General features: G+C 50.1%; 2 protein-coding genes across 9 annotated transcripts; both read right to left on the bottom strand.

Annotated features, from left to right (window-relative positions):
• VCP (valosin containing protein) lies at positions 1 to 14,079 on the bottom strand. 2 transcript variants are annotated; one of them, XM_027105595.1, is made up of 17 exons: positions 13,694 to 14,079; positions 10,370 to 10,481; positions 10,012 to 10,184; positions 8,771 to 8,913; positions 8,071 to 8,201; positions 7,226 to 7,357; positions 6,175 to 6,277; positions 5,389 to 5,522; positions 5,175 to 5,310; positions 4,704 to 4,816; positions 4,131 to 4,295; positions 3,919 to 4,041; positions 3,446 to 3,658; positions 2,939 to 3,247; positions 2,503 to 2,658; positions 820 to 974; positions 1 to 669 (listed from the first exon to the last, which is right to left on the bottom strand). In XM_027105595.1, the coding sequence occupies exons 1-17, from the start codon at positions 13,708 to 13,710 to the stop codon at positions 564 to 566; spliced, it is 2,421 nt and encodes an 806-aa protein (XP_026961396.1). In that variant the 5' UTR covers positions 13,711 to 14,079; the 3' UTR covers positions 1 to 563. The 2 variants fall into 2 exon arrangements, with proteins under 2 accessions (XP_026961396.1, XP_026961397.1); XM_027105596.1 differs by having other exon boundaries at positions 13,629 to 14,009.
• A 1,117-nt stretch (positions 14,080 to 15,196) lies between these two features.
• FANCG (FA complementation group G) lies at positions 15,197 to 22,030 on the bottom strand. Of its 7 annotated transcripts, XM_027105599.1 has the most exons (15): positions 20,780 to 22,030; positions 20,531 to 20,637; positions 20,255 to 20,345; positions 19,726 to 19,857; positions 19,292 to 19,494; positions 18,650 to 18,785; positions 18,342 to 18,472; positions 18,095 to 18,241; positions 17,809 to 17,960; positions 17,370 to 17,436; positions 16,821 to 17,110; positions 16,622 to 16,668; positions 16,292 to 16,447; positions 15,709 to 15,832; positions 15,197 to 15,579 (listed from the first exon to the last, which is right to left on the bottom strand). In XM_027105599.1, the coding sequence occupies exons 2-15, from the start codon at positions 20,624 to 20,626 to the stop codon at positions 15,471 to 15,473; spliced, it is 1,881 nt and encodes a 626-aa protein (XP_026961400.1). In that variant the 5' UTR covers positions 20,627 to 20,637; positions 20,780 to 22,030; the 3' UTR covers positions 15,197 to 15,470. The 7 variants fall into 7 exon arrangements, 5 of the variants coding, with proteins under 5 accessions (XP_026961400.1, XP_026961399.1, XP_026961402.1 ...); XM_027105598.1 differs by having other exon boundaries at positions 20,531 to 22,030; XM_027105601.1 differs by having other exon boundaries at positions 16,821 to 16,876; positions 20,531 to 22,030.
• Positions 22,031 to 22,066: the final 36 nt, after the last annotated feature.

Here is a 22,066-nt window from a genome sequence, read left to right as displayed (position 1 = left end):
TCAGGCTCCATTTTGACCCAATGTTTATTGTCCTTTTACAACATGTCATTTTGGTTTAGAAACTGCTTGTGATTAGTTTTCCAACATTAACTCAAAAGCATGTAAAATAAGAACCAACCTACTCTCTATATAAACACTCAGCAACTGTAGCCCTTCACCCTCCTACCCAGGTTGGGTAGGGGGAAGAAGGGAGGGCTTGGGCAGCATTGAGTGAAGTGCAGATGCTTTACCGTGGGGAATGGCGATAATGCCTTTGTTCACACCCATAGAGGTCCCCTGCACTGCCCCAAACTACAACAGAAAGAGCATGGGCCCAAGGCCCAATTTCTTGATGGTAATTCATTCTCCGCCTCCCAAATGGAAAATCACTTTTATTTTATCGCTTTTGTTTTGTATTTTTTTGCAACAGCAAGCCCCGGTCCAGAATCTGGCTGCGGCTGAACTGTTCAGACCGAGGAGCGGAGCAGGCCGTGGGCGCACCCTGGTCCCTCCTGGGCAAGCGCCCCCACCCTCAGGGAACAAGGTCCAGCCAGGCCAGCTCACTGCGCGCTGGCCACCACCACTTAGCCATACAGGTCATCGTCGTTATCTTCCGTGTACACACTGCCACCTGTGCCAGCACCACTGCCCTGACTGGGGCCAGCTCCACCTTGGTTTCCTGAAGGGAATCTGCACGAGAGCAGAGGCAAAAAAGAGGGTTAGGGCAGGGCTTGTTTAGGATTTTCACAACTACCCATTCTAGCCTCCTTAGGGCTCCAACTACCTTGGCTGTAGAGTTATCCAAGACAAATTAAGCACTGCCCACTGAAACCTAGTTACCTGAAGCTGCCAAAGCCCCGACTCTGTTGAAGGGTCTGAGCAAACATCTCATACTTCCTGATGTCATTATCACTGACAGAACGGCGGGCAAAGCGCATGGCTTCCTCAAAGTGATCTCGGCGGATCTCAGGCACTGGATCATCCTCTTCTACCTCCTGCAGGAAAGGTAAACACAGACCACCGGGGCTAGTTAAGGCTCAGCCTGCATTCCTTCCCTGGCCTTCCTGACCCCATTACTGCAGTAGCTTATGGCAGAGGCTTAGAGGATTGGGCCTCTCCAATAAGTTGGGCCTCTCCTGAACAGGTTGCCAGGCCAATCTTCCTAAAACCGAGTCACTGCCCTGCTTAAAAACCTGTCAACGCATTCTTGAAAAGGTAAACCTGTAGGGACAGAATTCTTATCAGTGGTTACCAAGGGCTTAGGGTGGGAAAAAGAAGCTGATTAAAGTGGTATGAGAGGGACTCCCCTGGCGGTCCAGTGGTTGAGACTCCGCGCTTCCACTGCAGGGGTTTGACCCCTGGTTGGAGAACTAAGACTCCGTGTGCTGCAAGGCACGGCCAAAAAATAAAAAAAAATTTAAAAAGTGGCACGAGGGAACTTTTGGGGATGATGGAAATTTGTCTATCTCAACTGTAGTTATAGAACTTATATATTTTGTCAAAAAGCACAGAAATAGTACACCTAAAAAGGGCGAATTTTACAATATGTAAATTATACCTCAAAAACATAAACTTTTAAAAAGAAAATGTCAAAGTGCTTATCACATCTAGATTACACCTTACCTACTGGCCTCACTTCCAGCAACATATGATGTCTTCAATTCTACCCAGGTTTTCCCAGTTCCCGTAATCCTACCTCTCAAGCGGGTTATTTGGGCGCCTTATTTCCTTTACCCAAATTCTCTCTCTTCACAGCCCAGGCTCACACCCTATCTCTTCTACTGAGAAGCCACTCAATTGCTATGATTTATGAGACTGCCCTCGGATCAGTGTATCAGTAGTTTATAAGCTTTTTTTTTTTTTTTTTTTTCGGTACGCGGGCCTCTTACTGTTATGGCCTCTCCCTGTTGCGGAGCACAGGCTCCGGACGCGCAGGCTCAGCGGCCATGGCTCATGGGCCTAGCCGCTCCACGGCATGTGGGATGTTCCCGGACCGGGGCACGCACCCGTGTCCCCTGCATCGGCAGGCGGACTCTCAACCACTGCGCCACCAGGGAAGCCCTAGTTTATAAGCTTTGATGAGACGAAGGAGAGATGTCACAGGCCCCCTCTAAAAGGTAAAGAAAGCCATTTATTTCTTTATTCGCGAAGTCAGTCTCTAACACTGTGCCATGATACAATGGGAAACAAGCAAGATGATATAGAGTCCCTATCTTTATTGAGCTTACACACACACTCCACCAAACTGTGCATTTAATTCAAGGGGTCCATGGAACACCAAGGATAGGTCCACAGACACTAGGTTCTTAGCCCTGCTCTATGTGTTTCTCTGCTGATCTCTTCTCAGCCTTTATAATTCCTGATTGAAGAGGTTATATGCTCAGCATTTTCTCTTTGATGCCCTGCTAAACATCTCAGTCAGGTGATCTTTCCAAAATCTTATACTCTTAACTCTAGGGCATTGTGGAGACTGTCCCCTGGCTTCCCACAACTGGCACATCTGGGGAAAGGATGCAGACCCACCATGGCTGATGGGTTGGTCTGCCTCTCCCGTTCTCGCCTGATCTCACTCTCGATCGATTCACGGATGGCCAGCTTGCAAGCACGTTGGCAAATCTCTGTCAAGTCAGCTCCAGAGAAGCCATTAGTCATCTTAGCCAGGAACTCCAAATCCACATCCTAAAAGAAGCAACATATCTATCTTAGCATTCAGTCTCTCCTCCCCTGTGATACATGGATCTTTGACCATCCAAACACTCCCAATTCCAGTTTGTCCCATCTTTTGCCACCCCGTTTTATTCCTTATTCTAGATTACCCTAATACCCCCAAATCTTCCATATTCCCTTTTCAACCATAACCCCAGGAATCCCCAACGGAATCCTGTCCAGGAACCAAACACCACTCCACACAGCCTGCAGATTCACAGAAGTCACCACGACCCCAAGACCTTGCACCTGCCTTGGCAACTGGGGACTTGCGCAGGTTGGCCTTGAGAATGGCAACACGGGACTTCTCATCAGGAAGTGGGATGTAGATGAGCTGATCAAGGCGGCCAGGTCGCAGAATGGCAGGATCAATGATGTCAGGCCGGTTGGTAGCGCCAATGATAAACACATTTTTTTTTGTGGACATGCCATCCATTTCTGTCAGGATCTGGTTGATGACTCGGTCAGCAGCCCCACCACCATCTCCAATGTTGCCACCACGGGCCTTGGCAATCGAATCCAGCTCATCGAAGAACAGTACACAGGGGGCAGCTTGGCGGGCCTGTGTGAGGGGACAGATGGACTCAAGCATTAGCACAATCGGATCTCTCAGATCGGAGAAGGAACGGAAGATAAAGTGACCTTCACTGCCCTAGCTGAGCTGCCGGAATGAGATGGTGTTTACTCTCCCAAAGAATAGCCTCCACCCTTAACTTGTCCCCAAGCAAGTGAATTGATAGCCCAGCCACCTATAGCTCACCTTGTCAAAGATTTCTCTGACGTTGGCCTCAGACTCCCCAAACCACATGGTGAGCAGCTCAGGACCCTTGATGGAGATGAAGTTGGCCTGGCACTCATTAGCAATGGCTTTGGCCAGCAAGGTTTTCCCACAACCAGGAGGTCCATAGAACAGTACTCCCTTGGAAGGTGTCATACCAAACTTGAGGAATTTGTCTGGGTGCTCCACAGGATACTAGGAGGAAAAGCAAAGAGGGTTCAGGGATACCTCCATAGTTTGAAAGAAACCTAACCAAACAGAAGCATCCTCCCACACCATCCCATGGTGAAGACCCAGGTTCCCTAAAAGCAGGCTCCTTAGTGCCTCCAACCAGAGAATAGCAGGTTCCCGAATTATGCTCACAATTTCTGCAATGAATGTGACAACACCCCAATATCACCCAGCTCAATTACAACGTACTGACGCAGTGACTCACCCTGGACCAAGCACCCTACCTGGACCAGCTCCTGAAGCTCACGTTTGACATCCTCCAGGCCCCCAATGTCCTCCCAGGTCACCTGTGGTACCTCTACCACAGTTTCCCGCAGTGCTGACGGGTTGCTCTGGCTCAGGGCCCACTAAAAAGGGAAGAAAAACTGGGGATGAGACTTGCCAGGGGAGATCAAAGTGCATGTGTGTGTACCTGAGATATGGGAGAGGCCCTTACTCGGAAGTCATCCATAGTAACTGCCAGGGAGTTCATGACCTCAGCATCGATGGTCTCGTCCTCTAGGTCAATGAGGTCCATCTTCTTGCGGATGGCTTGCAGAGCAGCCTCCGAGCACAGGGCTGCTAAGTCAGCGCCCACATGCCCATGAGTTTCATTGGCTACCTGCAGAGAGAAGATCTTCTTACTATGCTGTCTCTGAGACCTAGCTGCCTTAGGAAGCTCAGAGACAACAGAATCCTGGTCCCTTCCCCTGACTTCTATCTCTGGGTCCTTCCATTTCCCTGAACACATACTAGTGGCCCTTTCATCGGCTGGGTTTTAAGTATTCAAGCCTGGACTCGGGGCCTGGAAATAAAGCTGCCCCCCAAATTCTGGTTCACTCTAATTCAGTGTCAACCGAGAAACATGCCAACCCTAGTTTCCTGGATTCAATCTGAGATCACTTCCCTTCCCCTGCACAAGAATCAAAATCAATTGCCTCACATCTGAAGCTTATGTCCCTAGTCGGTTCCCTTCAACTGCCTGGAAACAGATATCCTAACTTCTGGCCAGCCCTCTTCATCACTCCACCTGCTCAAGGTCCACATCATCTGCCAGCTTCATGTTCTTAGTGTGGATCTGAAGAATTTCCAAGCGTCCTGTAGCATCAGGGATTCCAATATCCACCTCCCTGTCAAAGCGACCTGTGAGACAGTGCGTAAACATAGACAGGAATCATTTCTGGTGCAGAGGGAAGAAAGGGCAGGCCTAAGGTGACCACCCATCCCAGTTTGCCCAGGAATGTCCTGAAGTTAGCACTGAAGGCCCCATATTCTGGGAAATCCCTTGGTCTCAGGCAAACCAGGATGGGTGGTCACCCTAAACATGACATGGAAAAAGGGAAAGGAACCCTGGGCCCTAACACTGCAAAGAGCTTCAAGAAATCCTCAGGAATAGATGACTTAGATGAAGGACAGATGTGGGATCAATGGGATTAAGGCCAGTAGAGCCACAATCTCCCCAAGAGCAAGGACAGCAAAAAAAGAAATTTGGGGACCTTACCAAATCGTCGTAGGGCTGGGTCAATGCTGTTGGGTCTATTGGTTGCTGCCATAACAATGACATGGGCTCTCTGCTTTAGGCCATCCATGAGGGTCAACAACTGTGATACGATACGCCGCTCCACCTCCCCATGGGTCTGTCGGGACAGAATGTCTGGTCAGAAGTGAAGTCAGGACCTTTCAACACCCCACTATCCCCTCAGGTAAGTTCCTACTTTTTCTCTTTTGGGAGCAATGGCATCCAACTCATCAATGAAAATAATAGCAGGAGCATTCTTCTCAGCCTCTTCAAAGGCTTTACGAAGGTTGCTCTCAGACTCACCAGCCAACTTGCTCATGATCTCAGGACCTGAAAGCATATAGAATGGATACAATGACAAAACTATATCCTTTCTCAATCTCAAAAGAAATCAGCTATCTTGTTCGCCCAGTCCAGAGACAGGTCCTAGGTGAGAATATGGTAATAACCTCTACTTACTTTCTCACAGCCCCTACCAACCATTATCCCAGGGTAGCCACCAAGCCAGGATAAAAAGTCAAGGAGCTCAATACACTTATCGAACAGTTGAGCTGGAAGTATGAAATGATCACAGCAGATGCTATGAGACCTCTGGCCAGAGCAGAAGCAGCACACCAGTTGGACCTCTACCAGCTAAATTTCATTCTCAAAGAGATAGCTGATCTCAGCCAGTCTTCCCCCAAACCCTCTCAAATAAGTAAGCATGGACATTTTGAGTTCTCATTCTAACTTACTCCTCTTAAATGTCTTTAGTCTGTCCACAATCTTTCTCAAGGTGGGGACAGATCAGGCGGCACCAGAGTAGAATACCATCCCCTTGTTGCTTATCTGTCTGCAATGTACTTTAGAATAAAGGTACTGAAATATACACAAGCATAGGTATACAAATGAACATGTCCATGAGTTCTCCAGCTCATGAGACTGGGTCACGCTCAGCTCAGAGTTGAGTCCAGCCAAACACAAAGTGAACCAAGGCTCCTACCATTGATCAAAAAGAAGAAGGCGCCAGTCTCATTCGCCACAGCTCGAGCAATCAGGGTCTTTCCAGTCCCTGGAGGTCCATAGAGCAGGATTCCCCGAGGAGGCTGAGGACCAGTACAGAAGGTGTGATTAGGTTCAGACTCCCGCCTTCTCCCAACCCCAGCCACCCTAAAATGGCTTGACAAGGGCTCCATCTAGAGAGGGTGAGAATCAGAGCTCAACTCTGACACCAGTAAGAGTGAGCCCTCAAGCAGCAGCTGCTAGGAAGACAGTTTACTTCAGACCATACTCACTCCTCTTAGCAGCAGAGAAAATACTGCTAGAAAGCTGACAATACTTATGAATGCATAGGAGACAAAGAGCAGAGAAACCACACCAAGAGACTCTTAGTGTGACTGAGTCTGAAGTCTGAAGGGACTAGGAAAAGCAAGAGGCCATTAGGCCAAGGGCCTGAATTTAGACAGACAAGAACCAAGGACTACCTTAGACATTTAAGAGTGTCGGCCAGAGGCTCACTCACTCCAGTTATCCCAACCCTCCAGGATTTATTATCATGTTGGAATGCCTTCCCTTACCAACTACCACAAGTATTCCTCTTTGAAGTTGTCTTTCATCTTCAGGGTGTCCCATGATATGGGAATGATTGGGATGTTACATTTCAGACCAGCAGTTCGCAAATATTTTGGACTCAGGATCCTTCACACTCTGCAAATTTCCTTAACTTCTACTTCTACTGGGCAGCACTGTTCTACACAGGTTGGCAAACTATGGTGAGATTTTATTTACAGGGTCCATTAGTTGAAAATGGTTTTTACCTTTCAAAGGGTTGTAATTAAGAAAAAAAAAAACAACAGAGAACTTAACTGGCCCACTCTGTTGTAGATCATTAGTAGCATGAATGAATTTAGAGCCCTCTATAAACTCAAATACAGTACTTCCTCTCTAATCCAAGGCAATGATGAAACACATGTATGAAGACGTCCTAGAATTAGACAGCAAGTAGCTGTTAATCACCACCCTAGACTATATCCTACAGAGCCCAGGATGCTCACCTTCACACCAATTGCCTTAAAGAGAGCAGGATGTCTCAGGGGCAGCTCCACCATCTCCTTTATCTGAGCTAGCTGCTTCCGGCAGCCACCAATGTCATCATAGCCCACTTCATTCAAAGACTCTTCCTCATCCTGAATATGGAAGAGACAAAGAAAAGGAGAAGGCAGGAATACTACTATCAGCAAAAGGTGAGTTTCTCCAAATCTGATGTAGAGAAATCTGCTGTATGAGAAGATTCTCCTCTAAGGGGATCATGCCTCAAAGGAAAACTCTAAAAATCCCAAAGAAAAGATTTCTTTTGTTTTGTTTTTATTTTTATTTATTTGGCCGTGCTGTGCAGCTTGTGGGATCTTAAGTTCCCTGACCAGGGATCGAACCTGCACCCTCAGCAGTGAGAGTGCAGAGTCCTAACCACTGGACCGCCAGGGAATTCCCAATTATTGCTTTTGTTTTATTTACTTACTTAATTATTTATTTATGCCAAGGCAAAGATTTCTAGCATAGCCTTTCCCTATCACACTGTCCTTAGTCTTACTGGGATGGGCTTCCCTAAGACCTGAAGCTAGAAACTGTGGGAAATGCACAGGGGTCTAGATGCCAGCATCAGCACCACTTCCTCAAAAATTATTCCAACCACTTAGACCTTTTAGGTTCAATCTAGGTTTTTAAAAATTATTGGTATCAGATACTTCCAAGAAACACCTAGGCCCAGAAATGAATACCTAGGTTTTCCACCTCTGGGAAGAAGCTTAGCTATCAAGTCTGGATATTCTTTGGAACTACCACACAACTGTCCCACTAAGTAATCACGAAGTAGGGTACCGGGATCAGGGAGAGAACTCACCTCTCGTTTGATAGGCTCCCCTTCACAGTGAATCACTGTGTCTGGAGCAACAATACAGTAAGGACTGGGATCTGTCTCCACTACTTTGAACTCTACGGCACGCATTCCACCCCGGACAAGGAAAATGTCTCCTGTGAGAGCAATCAGCACAAGAGCAGTTAGAGGTATCTATTACCAGACCAAGTGAGAATTCCTCATCAAAACCTAGAATCTAGAATGCCAAGTTCACTAGATATTGCCCTTTCTCCTTCCCATCCACATCTCATTAAGCATTAGGCAAAAATAGAAAGTAAACTGTGAAGAGTCCCTCTGCCACTCAAGATAGTGAACAAAACCTGACGTGTCAGAAAGAAGCCCATAAGGTTTTTGACTTCTGGGGTATAGATAACCCAGGCTTTCACGACAACCACCAATGGTAGAACTGTGCTAAATATTAAGTACACTTTGGACAGCCAAAATGGCCCACCTCTTCCTTCAGAGATAAAAGAGAAGACAGCTTACTCTACTGGAGCAAGGAGTGGGAATGGGGAAATGGGGGAGCGGAAGGAAGTGGGGAAGGAGAGAGTACACATGAGCATATGTACAGAATGTGTGTGTATAGACACACATATGAGAATGAGACAAAGATATCCCAAGGTTTACTCTTAGGTATCCCTACAAACAATCACCCTTAAGTTCAGTCCCTAGAATTATTTCTCACCTTTCCGGATGGGTCGATAAGCTTCCAGGAAGTACGGCTTAAGGTAAACCTCAAAGAGATTGCCAGTGATGCCTTCCACCGTGTCATCGATGGGTAGTACATGGATACGTTTGCCGTACTTCACATCAGGGCATGGCTGGATGCTGAGGATGACAAGCAGACTCCACGTTACCAACCAAACTGCAGCCCCAAGCACTGGGTGTCCAAAAGGGCCTGGCATAGACAGCCGATGGCAAGCAAAAGAGAAAAGGCAGGGAATGGCTTTAGGTGAAGAGAGGCAGGAGGGTAGGGTGGGAGTGAGGGCAAAGAAACAGCCAAGCAGAACAGGTCACACGCAGGGTGGGGTAGTAGGGGGAGCCTCTAGAAGAAGATGCTGGGGTGGCCCACTCCCAATCAGTGAGCCAAAAGGAAGACCCACACATCTGGAACCCTCACAAAGACACAAGAGGGAAGGTCTTCAGTGAGAGATATCCAACGATGACCCATTCTGGTCAGTATTGGTAACCCAATGTTACAAAGGGAGACCTTAGTCTGACAAGTGTCAGGGTCAGAGAAATAGAAGTGAAAAAATAATCTCAGTCAGGTGGTCAGAGCACCTTGAGAAAGTGACTAAGCACCTCCAGGAAGAAGGCTACATGAAACCTAGAATCCATGGAAAAGAATCAGAAGTCTGAGATGCTCCTGGCCAAGTGACAGATGGTTGGGTAGCAGTGGCTAGAGATGACTCCAAGATGGGGAAGCCTCTTGCCTAAAGTTAAGTCTAAAATCACTCAGACTGGTGCTATCCTAGGTGTGGCTCAAACTATGCCTCTCTCCTAGATTAACTTGGATCTTTATACAAACCTGCTACGAGTCCACCTCGTAGCCCATACTCCCATCTCATTCCAGCCCCAACAAAAGCCATTAATGCAACCCAGCTGTAAGGTTACTTGGCAGATACAAACACTCAAATGGCATCCTAAACCAGGGTCTAAGGTGTGATAAGTTATATTTCTGGTAGAAAAATATAAAGGTACCAAGAAAGTCATAGAAATGCCAACTTGTCCCAAGGGTCATGCAAAGGCAGGCTTTGAAGTCCCAGAGGCAGAACCAAAACCTAAAGACAACCTAGAAACATAAGTCTTCCCATGGCCTGCAAGCTCCCAATATCTGCAGCTGCCAAGGCCTTGGTGGGGGTACTGCCTGTAATGCAGGCTGTCTCTGGCCTCCCATCCCTGAGGGGCCAAGAACCCCACACACACCTGATGACATCCCCCAGGTGTACGCGAAGGTTATTCCGAACAACTCTATTCATTCGAATCTTCTCATCAGAACATGTGTCATCAGAAAGCACAATGCACACAGCTTCCCGCCTCTTCTTTCCTTTCAGCAACACTGTGTCACCTCGGAACAACTGCAGCTCATCCATCTTGGGCTGAGGAAAGAAGGTTAAGGCCTTTGGGTCACTGGGCCAGGGGGTAAGCAGCAGCCCTGGAGGTTGGGATTCCCAGTAAACCCCACTCTATCTGTGGTCACTGCAAGAAAAATGAGAAAAGAAACCTGGGAAAAGCCCTCAGGTTAAGTGCAATAAGCAAAGATTGGACTGTGGACCCAACTTACCTGGGACAAGGATACCACACTGTTGTCCTCATTGATGGCTTCATCAACAATTAACCGATTGGGACGGTTCTTCTGTTTGAGGATGGCTGTTGATAAATCATCACCTTTTGAACTAGAAAGAGAAAATGAAGTCAGTTCCAAAACATATTCCAGCAAGGGCCCCACCAGTCTCTACCAGCAACTCTTGGTATTCTGAGTACTGGTATCCTAGCTGTAAGGTCCCAGGTGATCTTGCCCCAGGGTCAGGAAACTAAGAAAACAAAATAAAAGTGGAGACTGAGCAGTATTTAGCAAAATGAAAATAGTCTCAGACAGTATAGAATAGCGATTAAGAGAAGGGGCTCTGTAGTCAGACCTGTTGGGTCTGAATCCCAACCCTGCCACTTAACTGTGATCTTGGCCATGTTATTTAACCTCTCTGGAGGTTGATGTCCTCTTCTGTAAAATGGGGACTATAGTAGCACCCATCTCAGAGGATTACTGTCTTAAGCAAGATAATGTATACAAGTTCAACACAACGCCTGACATATGGTATCAACGGCCAGAATGATTAGCACTGCAGAACATAGCACAAGCTCTTTCCTTGCTAACCTTCTTGCAGAAGGAAGCAAGCAAGACAGTCTCCCGTAGGGCTCAGGGAGGCCCCAAGCCCCACAGAGCAATCCTGGAACAATGAAGAATCATTAGAATTACCCTTCTTACTGGCTAAACCTGCTGAACGCCAGAGCATTCTATGTACCACAGGAATGCAAAGTATAAAGACAATCATATTTGGGAAAAAAAAAACACACACAAAACACTAACACACCTGAAACCTTCATCAGAAAGAAGCTCAAGCTCAAAAGGAATCTCAGAAACCTCTGCAAAGACACACAACTCCATGGGGTTGGTTCAAAAAGTTAAAACCAAGAAATGCTGAGACATGGGGCAAAGCCAAATCCCTCTCACCCAAATCAAGGTTGCCTGAGTCTGAACTGAGTTTAAACTATCTAAATAGTTTCTACCATTCCCTAGAAGCTAAGATCATTCATCTGACACCAATTTCTCACTTAGCTCATCTCCAGCCTTCACTAACTAGACACAGTGGGCTCTCCCTCTGAAGAGCTACCCCCTCTTAGTAAGGCTCAGGAAAACATGAGCATTAACCAAAATAAGAGGGCCAGACAATGGAAGAAGCCAAGAAATAAATAAAAAGGAGGCTTTTCCACGGGTTATTTCTTCATTCAACAAATTCACATGTGTGTGTGTGTGTGTGTGTGTGTGTGTATACATATACATAAAAAATACGTCAGGCATCGTTCTAAGCATCTATCAGTCAACAAAAGAAGACAAAAAAGTATTCCTATTGGAAATACCTTCACAACTTGCAAGAAAAAAGATGCCTATGCTCTAGAATACGAGCTAGGGAGTTACGGGATTTTTTACATCTTTTGGTCCTGATACACTCAAAAGAAATACAAATCCCATTCATCTAAAAAGGTTGAAAGTTTTCTGCTGAGCCTCTCATATAGGCTTTAAACTAGTTTATTCATTCCCTTTAAACTAGTTTCCAAGAGTGGAGTTTCCTTAGGTTTAAACTTGCCTCCCCCAACCCCAAGGTGGTGATCACAATGCTGCATACTCTTCCAATGCTTATCAACACCCTAGAAAGCAAGCATGGTCAATATGAGAGTTGAGGGCAATTTAAATCCATCCATTCTCCGTCTCCCCTATGCATTAAAATACCCTTCAAGGGCTGCCCATCTTCCCGTTTGATGTATAGGACCAGGGCTAGAGAAAAACAAAATGCCAGATGCCTCTAGTCATCAGTTTGTATTTTAACCCCAAAGCTGCATCCTAGGAAAACCTCCAATCTGCCTACCATTCCTGACCCCAGCACTGGAGATGAGTGGGATGCTTTTCCCTTAAAGTAAGGACCTTTAATTCCACATCTATCTACTGAGATCAAAGGAAGTAATCTCTAAATGAGGGAATTCAGTTTGATCATGGGCCAAGAGCTGTCCCGGAGGCTCTCTGGGGACATCCCACTGGTCTTATGCATGAGTCAGGCCCTTTCCAGAACCCCAATGGGCCACAGGGGACTTGGACAGAGTTCAGGTAAGTCATCAAGATGACCTAGAGATCAGAAACTGTCTATGATGCCAGGTTCCAAGAATTTTGGACTTTTAGTCTTGGAAACTAAAGACTAAGAGACTACTTTAATTCTTTATTAAGCAGTCCTTTTAAATAGGCACCTGAGTGATACTTCACCTCAATTCAGAAACTTGAGAAAAAGGAACACATCTCAAAAAAAACTAAACTCTCAAGTCAGGAAGGTGATTTGCATAGAAGGGTTTCCATAGGATGAGGGTGTCTTCCCCCCGCCCCCCCCCCACCAGTATCTAAAGCTCTTAATTCTAAAATAGGTAGAGGTGGCCAGGTTTTATCTGATGCTTTCCTTAGTAGAGGGCCCAGGATTGCTCAACATAACTGCTTAGGGAAAGGAACGTGTCTTTGACTAGTTAAGGCATCTCTAACTCTCACACCTCAAAGGCTGAAACTAGAAAGCTCACAAAATACGAACTGAAGTTTGAATTTTAGCAAGATCCTACTGAACCTCATTTCACAACATCAAGGAAAACTAACTAAAGCCTTCTCGTATGAATAACAACAGGCCTAAAGTATGAAGGCGGCCAGATGCGAAAGGCTGGGCCCGCCTCTCCCCAACAGCTTCTCACCACTCAAGTCGTAGACGATGCCAACCACAAGCCAGGCCGAGCCGGCTCTAAAAGTGGCCGTCGTGAGCTTCCCTGAGCTCGCCAGGCCTTCCCCTGCTCCGGCCTCCGCCTCGGTCTCCGGGCTCCTAAGGCCTTCACGTGGCCCAAAGTCCACGCCCACCGGGCGCAGTTAGGGCGTTGGGCCCGCAGGGCCTGCACTCTCTGGGGACCAAAGGCCTAGAGCGGGTGGCAGGCCGGATCGCAGGTGGGCGCCCCCAGGTTCCGGGGCGCCGCGCCAGCAGTGTGGGCCCGCAGACCTCACTAGGGCGGGACGGCCGCCCAGAGGAGCCAGTCATGCCGGCCCGGGCCTGCATGACACAGCACGATCTGGCCCAGGCCCCGACCCAGGCCCAACGCAAGCCCCGCCTAGGGGGCGCGCGGGGGCGCAACCGGGCCCAAATGGGTCCGCGGCTCCTCATTAGCCCCCTTCCTCTCCTCTCCTCTCCCTCCTTCCCTGTCTCCACCTCCTAGACGCGCCCACAGCCAGGCCCGGCCGGGCCTACCCAGCGAAGCGGGTCAGCCGGTGCGCGCACCCGCGGCGGGCGGACGGGCGCGCGCACACACTCACTCAGCTCCGGAGGCCATGGCGCGCGCCTCTCCCGGCCGGCGGCTGTGGCGACCCGTGGGTAACGGCTACAAGGGGTGGCAGGCGACCGACTGTGCCGGGTCTTGGGTCTCCCGGGCTGAGGACGAGTGGAGCGACAAACCCGCAGACGGCCTCCCTCTCGCTTCCTCCCAGCGGCACCGGGGCGGTGGGCGGGCGGGCGGGAGACGCTGACGCCTGATCCGCGAGGGGGCAGCGGCAGCAACCACCCAAACGACGGCTGCAGACGCTTCGCTAAGACTGAGCCGAGAAGAGCCGAATCATCGGAAGGAGAGGTGCTCTCACCTCAGCCAATCAGCGCCTGCCCTGGGGACTCCCTCCCGCCTCTCCGCGCCTCTCCCCAGCAACCCGCGGACCGGAGCCAATCAGGAAATTCGCTTGCTGCCCGGCTCCCGCCTCAGGGATGCAACACGCCTAGTAACGCCACGGCAATTGGCCGCAACGCTACGCTTCCTCGACGGATTGGGATTCTCGACCAATCAACGAAAGGAAGAGGGCCAGATCGACTGGCGAAAGGAGAGGCTTTATCCCTGGGAGGCAGGCTCTCCCACTTGGCTCCAGTTCATTGGCTCCTGAGCTTATCCTGCTGTTAAAACCTGGCACAATGGATTGAACCCTTGTATTAGTCTAGTCCTGTTGTAGTGATAACCTACACACCCATCTTCTCCCAAAACCTGAGTCTCCACCCTAACCCCTCTCCTTGCTCCTTCAATACGCTGGCTCCAGCCATCTGTATTCTGGACTCTGACTAGCATCCCAGCTCTTAATCCACTCTACTTTATTGTCATTGCACCCTTTGGTAATCCTAATCCCATAGGCTTTATAGTTCCTCAGGGCTTAGAGATATATGCTTCCTCTTACCAACAGGTATTAATATTTATGGCTAAACGAGGGAGGACAGTCAAGTCCAGAGAGGAGTCACTAGGCAACTACAGAACACACAGCAGATTCAACAGAACCCAAAGCAGCAAGAAAATTGTAGGCTGAGACTTGAAGTCCTCGGGCCCAAAATGCCAGCTAGCCCTGACTATATTCAATAGGCAGCTTTGGGGGCCTGTTGACTGAATTCACCCTTCACCCCCTATCCACACAGTCACATTTGACTGACACAGTGGAAATCCAAATCTGGAATGAGGGAGGGGGTGGGGAGTCATTCTGAGAGACTCAGGTCTGCTTGTCTCTCTGCTCTAAGAATCAGATACTTGCCCTTCTCCTGAGGACACCACCTTCCAGACCTAACTCCACTCATTCTGTCACCTCACAAAGGATCCTGGGCTTTGGGGTTTTACTTTTAGGCAACAAGAAGGACTAAAAGCACTGCCACCTGAGTAAGGATTCCTGTAGCCCTTTCTCCTGAGGCTCATAAGGTAGATGATGTTGGGAGAAGGTATCATAGACAACCAGCACTCAACTGAATCAGACAGCTTTGTCTTCCCACTCAAGTGTATGTAGTAGGCAGACAAGAGATAGGCATGAAATTTTACTCAACACATGAAAAGGCAAACAGGAAAAAAGGTGCTATGAGCAAAGTCAATGCCTTGTTGGTGGAATGGGGGCTTCTTCTGGAACCAGAACAGCAATAACCAGACCAAATTTTGGAGAACTACCACCAGCCTCTCCAATGCCAGACTTATAGTGGAATGGTCAGCTCCAGCCATGTTCCCCAAGGATGGTATAGCAGAAAGCCCTCCCCACAGATGGCCCACTGAGGCCCCAGCTCAGGTTCTTTGAAACGTGGCAGCTACAGGTCACAAGTCTCCAGCAGAGACGTCCGAAATTCCTCAAAAAGGGTTTCATGGTCAGGGGGATGGATCCAGCCCAAACAGGTTTCTAGGTACAGGGGGAGAGACCTGAAAACAAAAAGGGTGATGTCTAAGGGAGGACAGGCAGAAGACTGCACAGCCATTCCCTCCCTTTCATTCACCACCACTCCCAACAGGCCCAAGGACTCCAGGACGCCAGCTGCCTCTTAACCTCACCATGCAGCATTCTCCTGTGGCAACTCAGTTTGGGCCTCCAGCCTCCGCCAGAGAGCAGTGGCCTCATCCCTCCGATCCAGCCTCCTCAGAGTCTGAAGCAGGTGAAAGGAAGCGTCTTGATTACCTGTAGCCCCACCCCAGAGTAGAGAGCCTTAGAACTTGACACAGACTTAAGCACCATTTTATAAAAGGGAAAACTAAGGCCTAGAACAGGGAAGTGTCTTGCCTACATGGTACCAGGGGTACATCACTGCCAACCATGCCTAGCCCTGGGCACTGCCTGCCCAGGACAAAGGGCCCAGCTGACCCTGCTCCTGCCCAACACATTCTCAGCACAGTTATGGTCTCTGTGTCTGAAGACACTGGGAAGCCTAGAGAACTCCTGAGAGGCCTTCATACACACTTGTATATGTCTTGCATATGTCTACACACCTGGATATATCCCTATATATATACAGGCACAACCCCATTCACCCCTCCTATCAAGGAACATCACTCTTACACTAATCCCCAAGTACCTCCCCCACGGCCCTCTCTGTCCTTATGCACCTGTGCATAGCTGATGTCTTGCACATGTACATACCTGGGCACACCTGCACACTGAGAAGGAAGTCCTGTAGGGCTTTGGTATCCTGGCCACTGGCCACCCATTCCAGTCCACGACTAATCAGGGCGGCTGCGCGAAGCTGTTGTAGTGCCACATCTGATGTACACCCCTGCTCACAGCTGGAAGCAGGCCCTGGAGACCACTCCCAAAGTCAAGACATGTGTTCCCAGCCACACTGTCACCAACACCTCAAGTCCCCTCTCTATCTCTTGTTTGGAGTCCCTTTCTCTTAAATCTCCTGGTGGGCTAGGACACATGGAAAGGAAGCCACCACCACCACAGAGGAAAACTGAGAGTCTAGATCACCTTGTTCTTTATCCGTGGGTGTGGCCTGGAAGAGCAGCTCAAGGCACCTGAAGTGGGACACAGAGCAGGGGTAAAGAAGAGTCAACCTCAGAAACTCTAGGGGTGAGTAGATAAGAATGGAGCTCACCAACTCAGGTCCCAATTAGAAAATTATCCCTCCACATTTCCTGGAGGGTCCTGGTTGGCTTCCTGGGCTCACCGGCTAAATTCACTAATTGCCTCCTTTTGGGCCCCCAGTTGCACCCGAGCGTGGCCCTGAAGCAAATAGGTGGCAGAGACCCAGGGTGAGCAGTGTGGTAACTCTTTGGTTCCTCTTCTGGCATCTTCCCACAGCCGGGGCCTCTTGGGACGCAGGGATGACATGCGGCTAAGCAGCTCCTCACACACGGTCAAAGCATCCTGGGCTCGGCCTGCCTGAATCAGCGCTGCTGCTGCCTCCAAGAACACCTCAGGCACACAGGGCCCTCGGGGGCATGGGGGTGGGGAGAACTGGGGTGGGAGGAGAATGCAATGTCTTGAAGAGACATGAGCCACCACCCCCAACCTCTTCACCAGGCTCTGGTATCATGCAGAGACCACCCATTGCTTGCTGCCCAAATCCCCCCTTGCTCTGGGAACCTTCCCAGTCTGGTGCCCCAGATTGGACAGAAAGAACAGCAGAGGAAAAGTCAGAAAAAAGGAGTCCTGCTCTACTCCAAAGGAGACTCCAACCCTTCCACCCCATTGCAGAGAAACACGACATACCCACCTTTGGCTCCGAGCCATCCAGCAACAGGGCCAGCAGGTCCAGGTAATGTTCTGCAGCATTCTCTGCCCTGAAGAGTCATAAGCCATGAGCCTCACCTTAGGCCATAGCAGGGCACTCCAAGGGCTTTTAGCTAAGGGCACTGGGGTGTGGGGAGGGCGAGGTTTGGGGACTCCAACACTGGGGCTCAATATGGATCTCTACTACTTACAGACTGGATTTGGGAGAAGACTTTAGAATTTTCAAGATACACGAGGTTAGTGTCTGGGTAAAGAATCCTCAGTTCAGGTCCAGCAGCAAGGCAGGAAGCTGAGAGTGGGGAACCATGTCCTGCCCCTGACTTGTCCATTCCCCCCAACTCGTAAGAACAGAAGCAGAGTCACAGCACAGGGGAGGCGTCAGAAGTGGGAAGAGGAGCTCAGGTGAGCAAGGTGAACCTCACCTTCCCGTCTGTAGGCATCGGCTTGCCAGCAGGTACTTGGCCTGGCTCTGTGTGCCACAGTGAAGGGGTGAGGCTGGGTCAGGTCGTGGGAGTAGTAACTCTACCTCAATGAGAAGCTGTGGGGCTTCAGGGATATGAGCGACACTCAAGGCCTAGAGAGAACAAAAAGAAGAACGTGTATCTATAACCCCTGAGAACCATACTTCCTTCTACTTATACCTTGACTAGTTACCCCAACACAAGCATCTCAGCAGTCCCCGTATCTTCGCCCGACACAGTTCCTTACCTCAACCAGCAGCTCCAGACACTCAATCTCTGCTGCCGTGTTCTCCAGTTGCCGATACAGCCTGGAGGCCTCCAGAAGCGGGGGACCCCAGGTTGATTCCCCTTTCAGGGCTGCAACCAAGTACAGCAGAGCTCTCTGTGGACTGCCCTAGAGTGGTGAGAGGACACAAGCCTCAGCTACCCTCACAAAGCAGAAAGCTTCTCCTAACACCCCTGGGTTCCCCAACCCACCCTAAGACTGTCTTTACCATCTTACGAAGACAGGTCCCCAGGGCTGTGTACACCTGGACCAACACAGGCCGTGGGCACAGACCTGAGGCCGCTTCATGCAGGCTGCTCAGTGCCCTGGGCAGGTTCCCTGTGATCAGCTCCTGGAGGCCTGTGGGCAACCAGGGTGTGAGCTTAGAGAGGCCAATAGGGCAGGGGGCATGATGGGGAAGAAGAGCACAGAGAAGCTCTACTGAGCTGAAGGGTAGAGGATAGAGAAGACATGAGCCCAGAGGACCCCTTAAGACAGGGAGTGGGGAGGAAGGGACAAGTCAGATTGCTAGCTGGCCTTGGCGATAAGCAAATGCTGTCAGAAGGACACCCCTCAAGTTCTGGGCATCCTGCAGGGTCAACGGAGCATCTGACTCCTCAGCTGGGGGCCTCCAAGTTTTCAGGAGCAGCAGCAGATCCTCAGAGGCTCTGCTCTGGGGAAAGAAGGATGATCAGAGGTTCCAAGCCTGTAACTACCCCTTCACCTATCTCAGTCCACCCTGGCTGGACTTTGAACTTAAGGATCCTCCTGATTCTTGCTCCCTCAATTCTAAGAGATCGATAGCTGTGGGGCAAGGATAAAGGGAGGAAGAAAAACCTGGGGCAGAGATGATCTATTTTAATGAGTCTCCTCACTCAGGATAAGCCCACAAGGACACAGGGCAACGACCATGTTTGGGTTACTGATGAAAAGACTGAGACTGGGAGGTGACTTCAGCAAGGTCATGAGAGCTCTAATTCTACCCAAGATAATCAAGCTCCCAAGAGAATCCCTCCAATGAGGAACAAACCAGAGCAAGGTCACCTAAGAGTCCCTGAGAGAACCTGGGTCTTCTGAACACCAACCCAGCAGCCTTTCCAACACATAATGATGATACTACAGCTAGGAAGGGTGTGAGGAGGAAAGAGACCCTTAGATCCAGATCACTACCTGAATTACCTGGCTAACATTCAGGGTCTGCAGCAGCAAGGTCAGGTCCCCAAGACGGTCAGTGCTCAGCCAAAGGGCAGCCTGCAGGCCAGCAAGGTGGTGAAGGGCAGGGAGCAGCTCCGGCAGAAGGGAGGAAACATGGAGGACGGAGTCCCACAGCCCCCTGAGCCCATGTTCCAGCCTGGCCTTCAGCTGCTCCTGGGTCTCCAGCACTGTAGAGTATACATACACATACAGCTGAGGTGGGACCTCATCTCTGGCTTTTCTTCTCTGCAGGAGCCCAAAGGTCACAAAGGTGCTCCTGGTCCAAGGAGCACATGGAGGATCAGGGAAGGGCATCTCCGTGGAGGTGACAGATTATGTTGCTCCTCCTATCCCCCTTGCAAGAACTTAAGCCCAGCCTGAGGCTGGCAGGGGCATGGAAGGCAATCTCTGGCCCTCACCTCTCTCTAGGCCCTGCTGGATATCCTGTACCAGGTCCTCAGTGAAACCCTGGGCCAGGCTTGCCCTCAGGGTAATGAAATTGCAGATGACAGTCAGTTCCAAGCGGAGAACAGAAACAGCCGCAGGGAGCCCTGGAGCAACAAATGCTGGTCTCACAGACCACTCTCAGGTGAAAGAGATCACCCCACCCCAACCAAAATGGCCTCAATAAAGAATCCACCCTTTGGAGACTTCCCTGGTGGCGCAGTGGTTAAGAATCTGCCTGCCAATATAGGGGACACAGGCTCGAGCCCTGGTCCGGGAGGATCCCACATGCCGCGGAGCAACTAGGCCTGTATGCCACAGCTGCTGAGCCTGCGCTCTAGAGCCTGCGAGCCACAACTACTGAGCCTGCGTGCCACAACCACTGAAGCCCACGCACCTAGAGCCCGTGCTCCACAACAAGAGAAGCCACCGCAATGAGGGGCCCGCGCACCACAACGAAGAGTGTCCCCCACTCGCTGCAACTGGAGAGGGGGCGCTACTTACCCTGCAGACTATGGAGGAGTCCCCGGAGCCCTTCCAGTGCATCTTGAGCCAACTGCTGTCGCCTCGGAGACAGACCTGAGTCCTGAGCAACCTAACAAATGTGGGGTGGGGTACAGTCCTTCCCTCTCCCCTTGCAGCTGTGGCAAGGGATGTCATTCACCAGCCATTTCTGGCTCTTTAGGGGAGGTCACGCTCCTAAAGGGTGCGTGAATCCACTGCATACCCCTTTCCTGGTATTTTGAGGTTGCAAAGCGAGGGTCCCAGCAACCGCGTTACCTTGGCCTGTTGAACTAGTTGGTCATTCTTTTCCCTCCACAGGTCCAGGCAGCTGGCGTGTGAGGCTGAAGAGCCCGGAGGGGTCCTGTGAGCCATGGCGGCCGAGACTGGGCCCAGACACGTGAAGAGTGCCGCTGAAGGGTAAGCCTGGCCCCTCCGACGCCCCACTGAGAGCGGAGAGGCCCATGCACTTCCGCACCCCGCCAAGGTTCTTTTGCTCCCCTCGGGGTTCCAGCCGGGGCGGCCTACCCTTTCCGGGAGAAACGGACACCCCGCTGGCTGCCTGGCGGGGCTTCTACCTCCGCCTCTTCCACCCGCGCCTCAGATTGGCCCGGCCGGCAAAATGCTCGGCTGCGGTTGGTCGTCGTCAAGGGTTACTCCCCGCGGGAAACTGGAAGAAGAAACGAGTCGGGGCCAGACCAGAGGGGAAGGCAGAGGCGGGCCAGAGGCCGGGGGCGTGTCTGAGTGGGTAGGTCACACGGCTCGCAGTTCCGTTGCTCAGCCCTCGCGGAGGCCAAAGCCTTAAGTCAACCTCAAAAACCCGGAACCCGCGGCTCAGCTCTTCCCTTGCCGCCACACATCCAGGTCGGCCGGGGATCTCCCCCGCCGCGGAGGGCTGGCCCGCGCGATGTACGCTGGGAGTTGTAGTACCGCCGGGAGCCGCCTCAAAAGGTCCAGCCCCAGAAGTGTCTTCAAAAAGAACTGACCTGAGACCGAGGCCCTCGGTTATCGGCCCATCCTATCTCTGCTCACCATGGAGCACCAACACGCTCACCACAGTCTGCTCAACCACATGCAGTCCGACTAGCTGGCAGCGCAGCCCTGTGCCTGTGCAGCCTGCCCTGCTCAAATATACCTGCCCAGTCCTTTCAACATATGGAGTAGAATTGGAGATCCGTATGCAAAGAAGAAACAAGCTGCGACACTTGCCATCTATAAAGTCAACTCAAAATGGATAAATTGGACTTCATTAAAATTAAAAACTCTTGTGCTACAAAGACACCGTCAAGAAAATTCGAAGATGTAAGTTAAACTGTTATGCTGGACACCTTAAACTTATCCAGTGATGTATGTCAATTATATCTCAATAAACTGGGAAAAAAAGAAAATTCAAAGATGTCAATTATACCTCAATTAAAAAAAAGAAATAAAAGAAAACTCAAAGAAAAGTCACAAAGTGGGAGAAATTATTTGCAAATCATATACATCATCTCTTCCTGTCCTGGGCACCCTCAAACCTCAAACCCCAGTCCTGACCCTTCTCAGAACCCCTTCCCCACTTCTTTGATGGATGTTTCCATAAGGATTTCATGCCAGCACTTCAACATGACACAGGGGTAGTGAGGTGGATGGAGGGCACAGGAGATGTGTGAGGAGCATTAGATTCATAAAATTTTGGCTTCAAGTCAGGAATAATCAATGGGACAAGGTGTGTTAGATGGATGAGTAGGTCTGATAAAAGGCAGCATAGGTTGGGAAACCAGGGAAGCCTCCACAGACGTGAAGGGCAAAGGGTGTTCTGAAGTGAAAGGACAC

The sequence above is a fragment of the Aethalodelphis obliquidens genome, unplaced genomic scaffold (genome assembly GCF_003676395.1).
Source record: "Aethalodelphis obliquidens isolate GAN/ISIS:26980383/991018 unplaced genomic scaffold, ASM367639v1 scaffold7, whole genome shotgun sequence".
Classification (NCBI taxonomy): Eukaryota; Metazoa; Chordata; class Mammalia; order Artiodactyla; family Delphinidae; genus Aethalodelphis; species Aethalodelphis obliquidens.
This window is presented reverse-complemented; position numbering and strand designations above follow the sequence as displayed.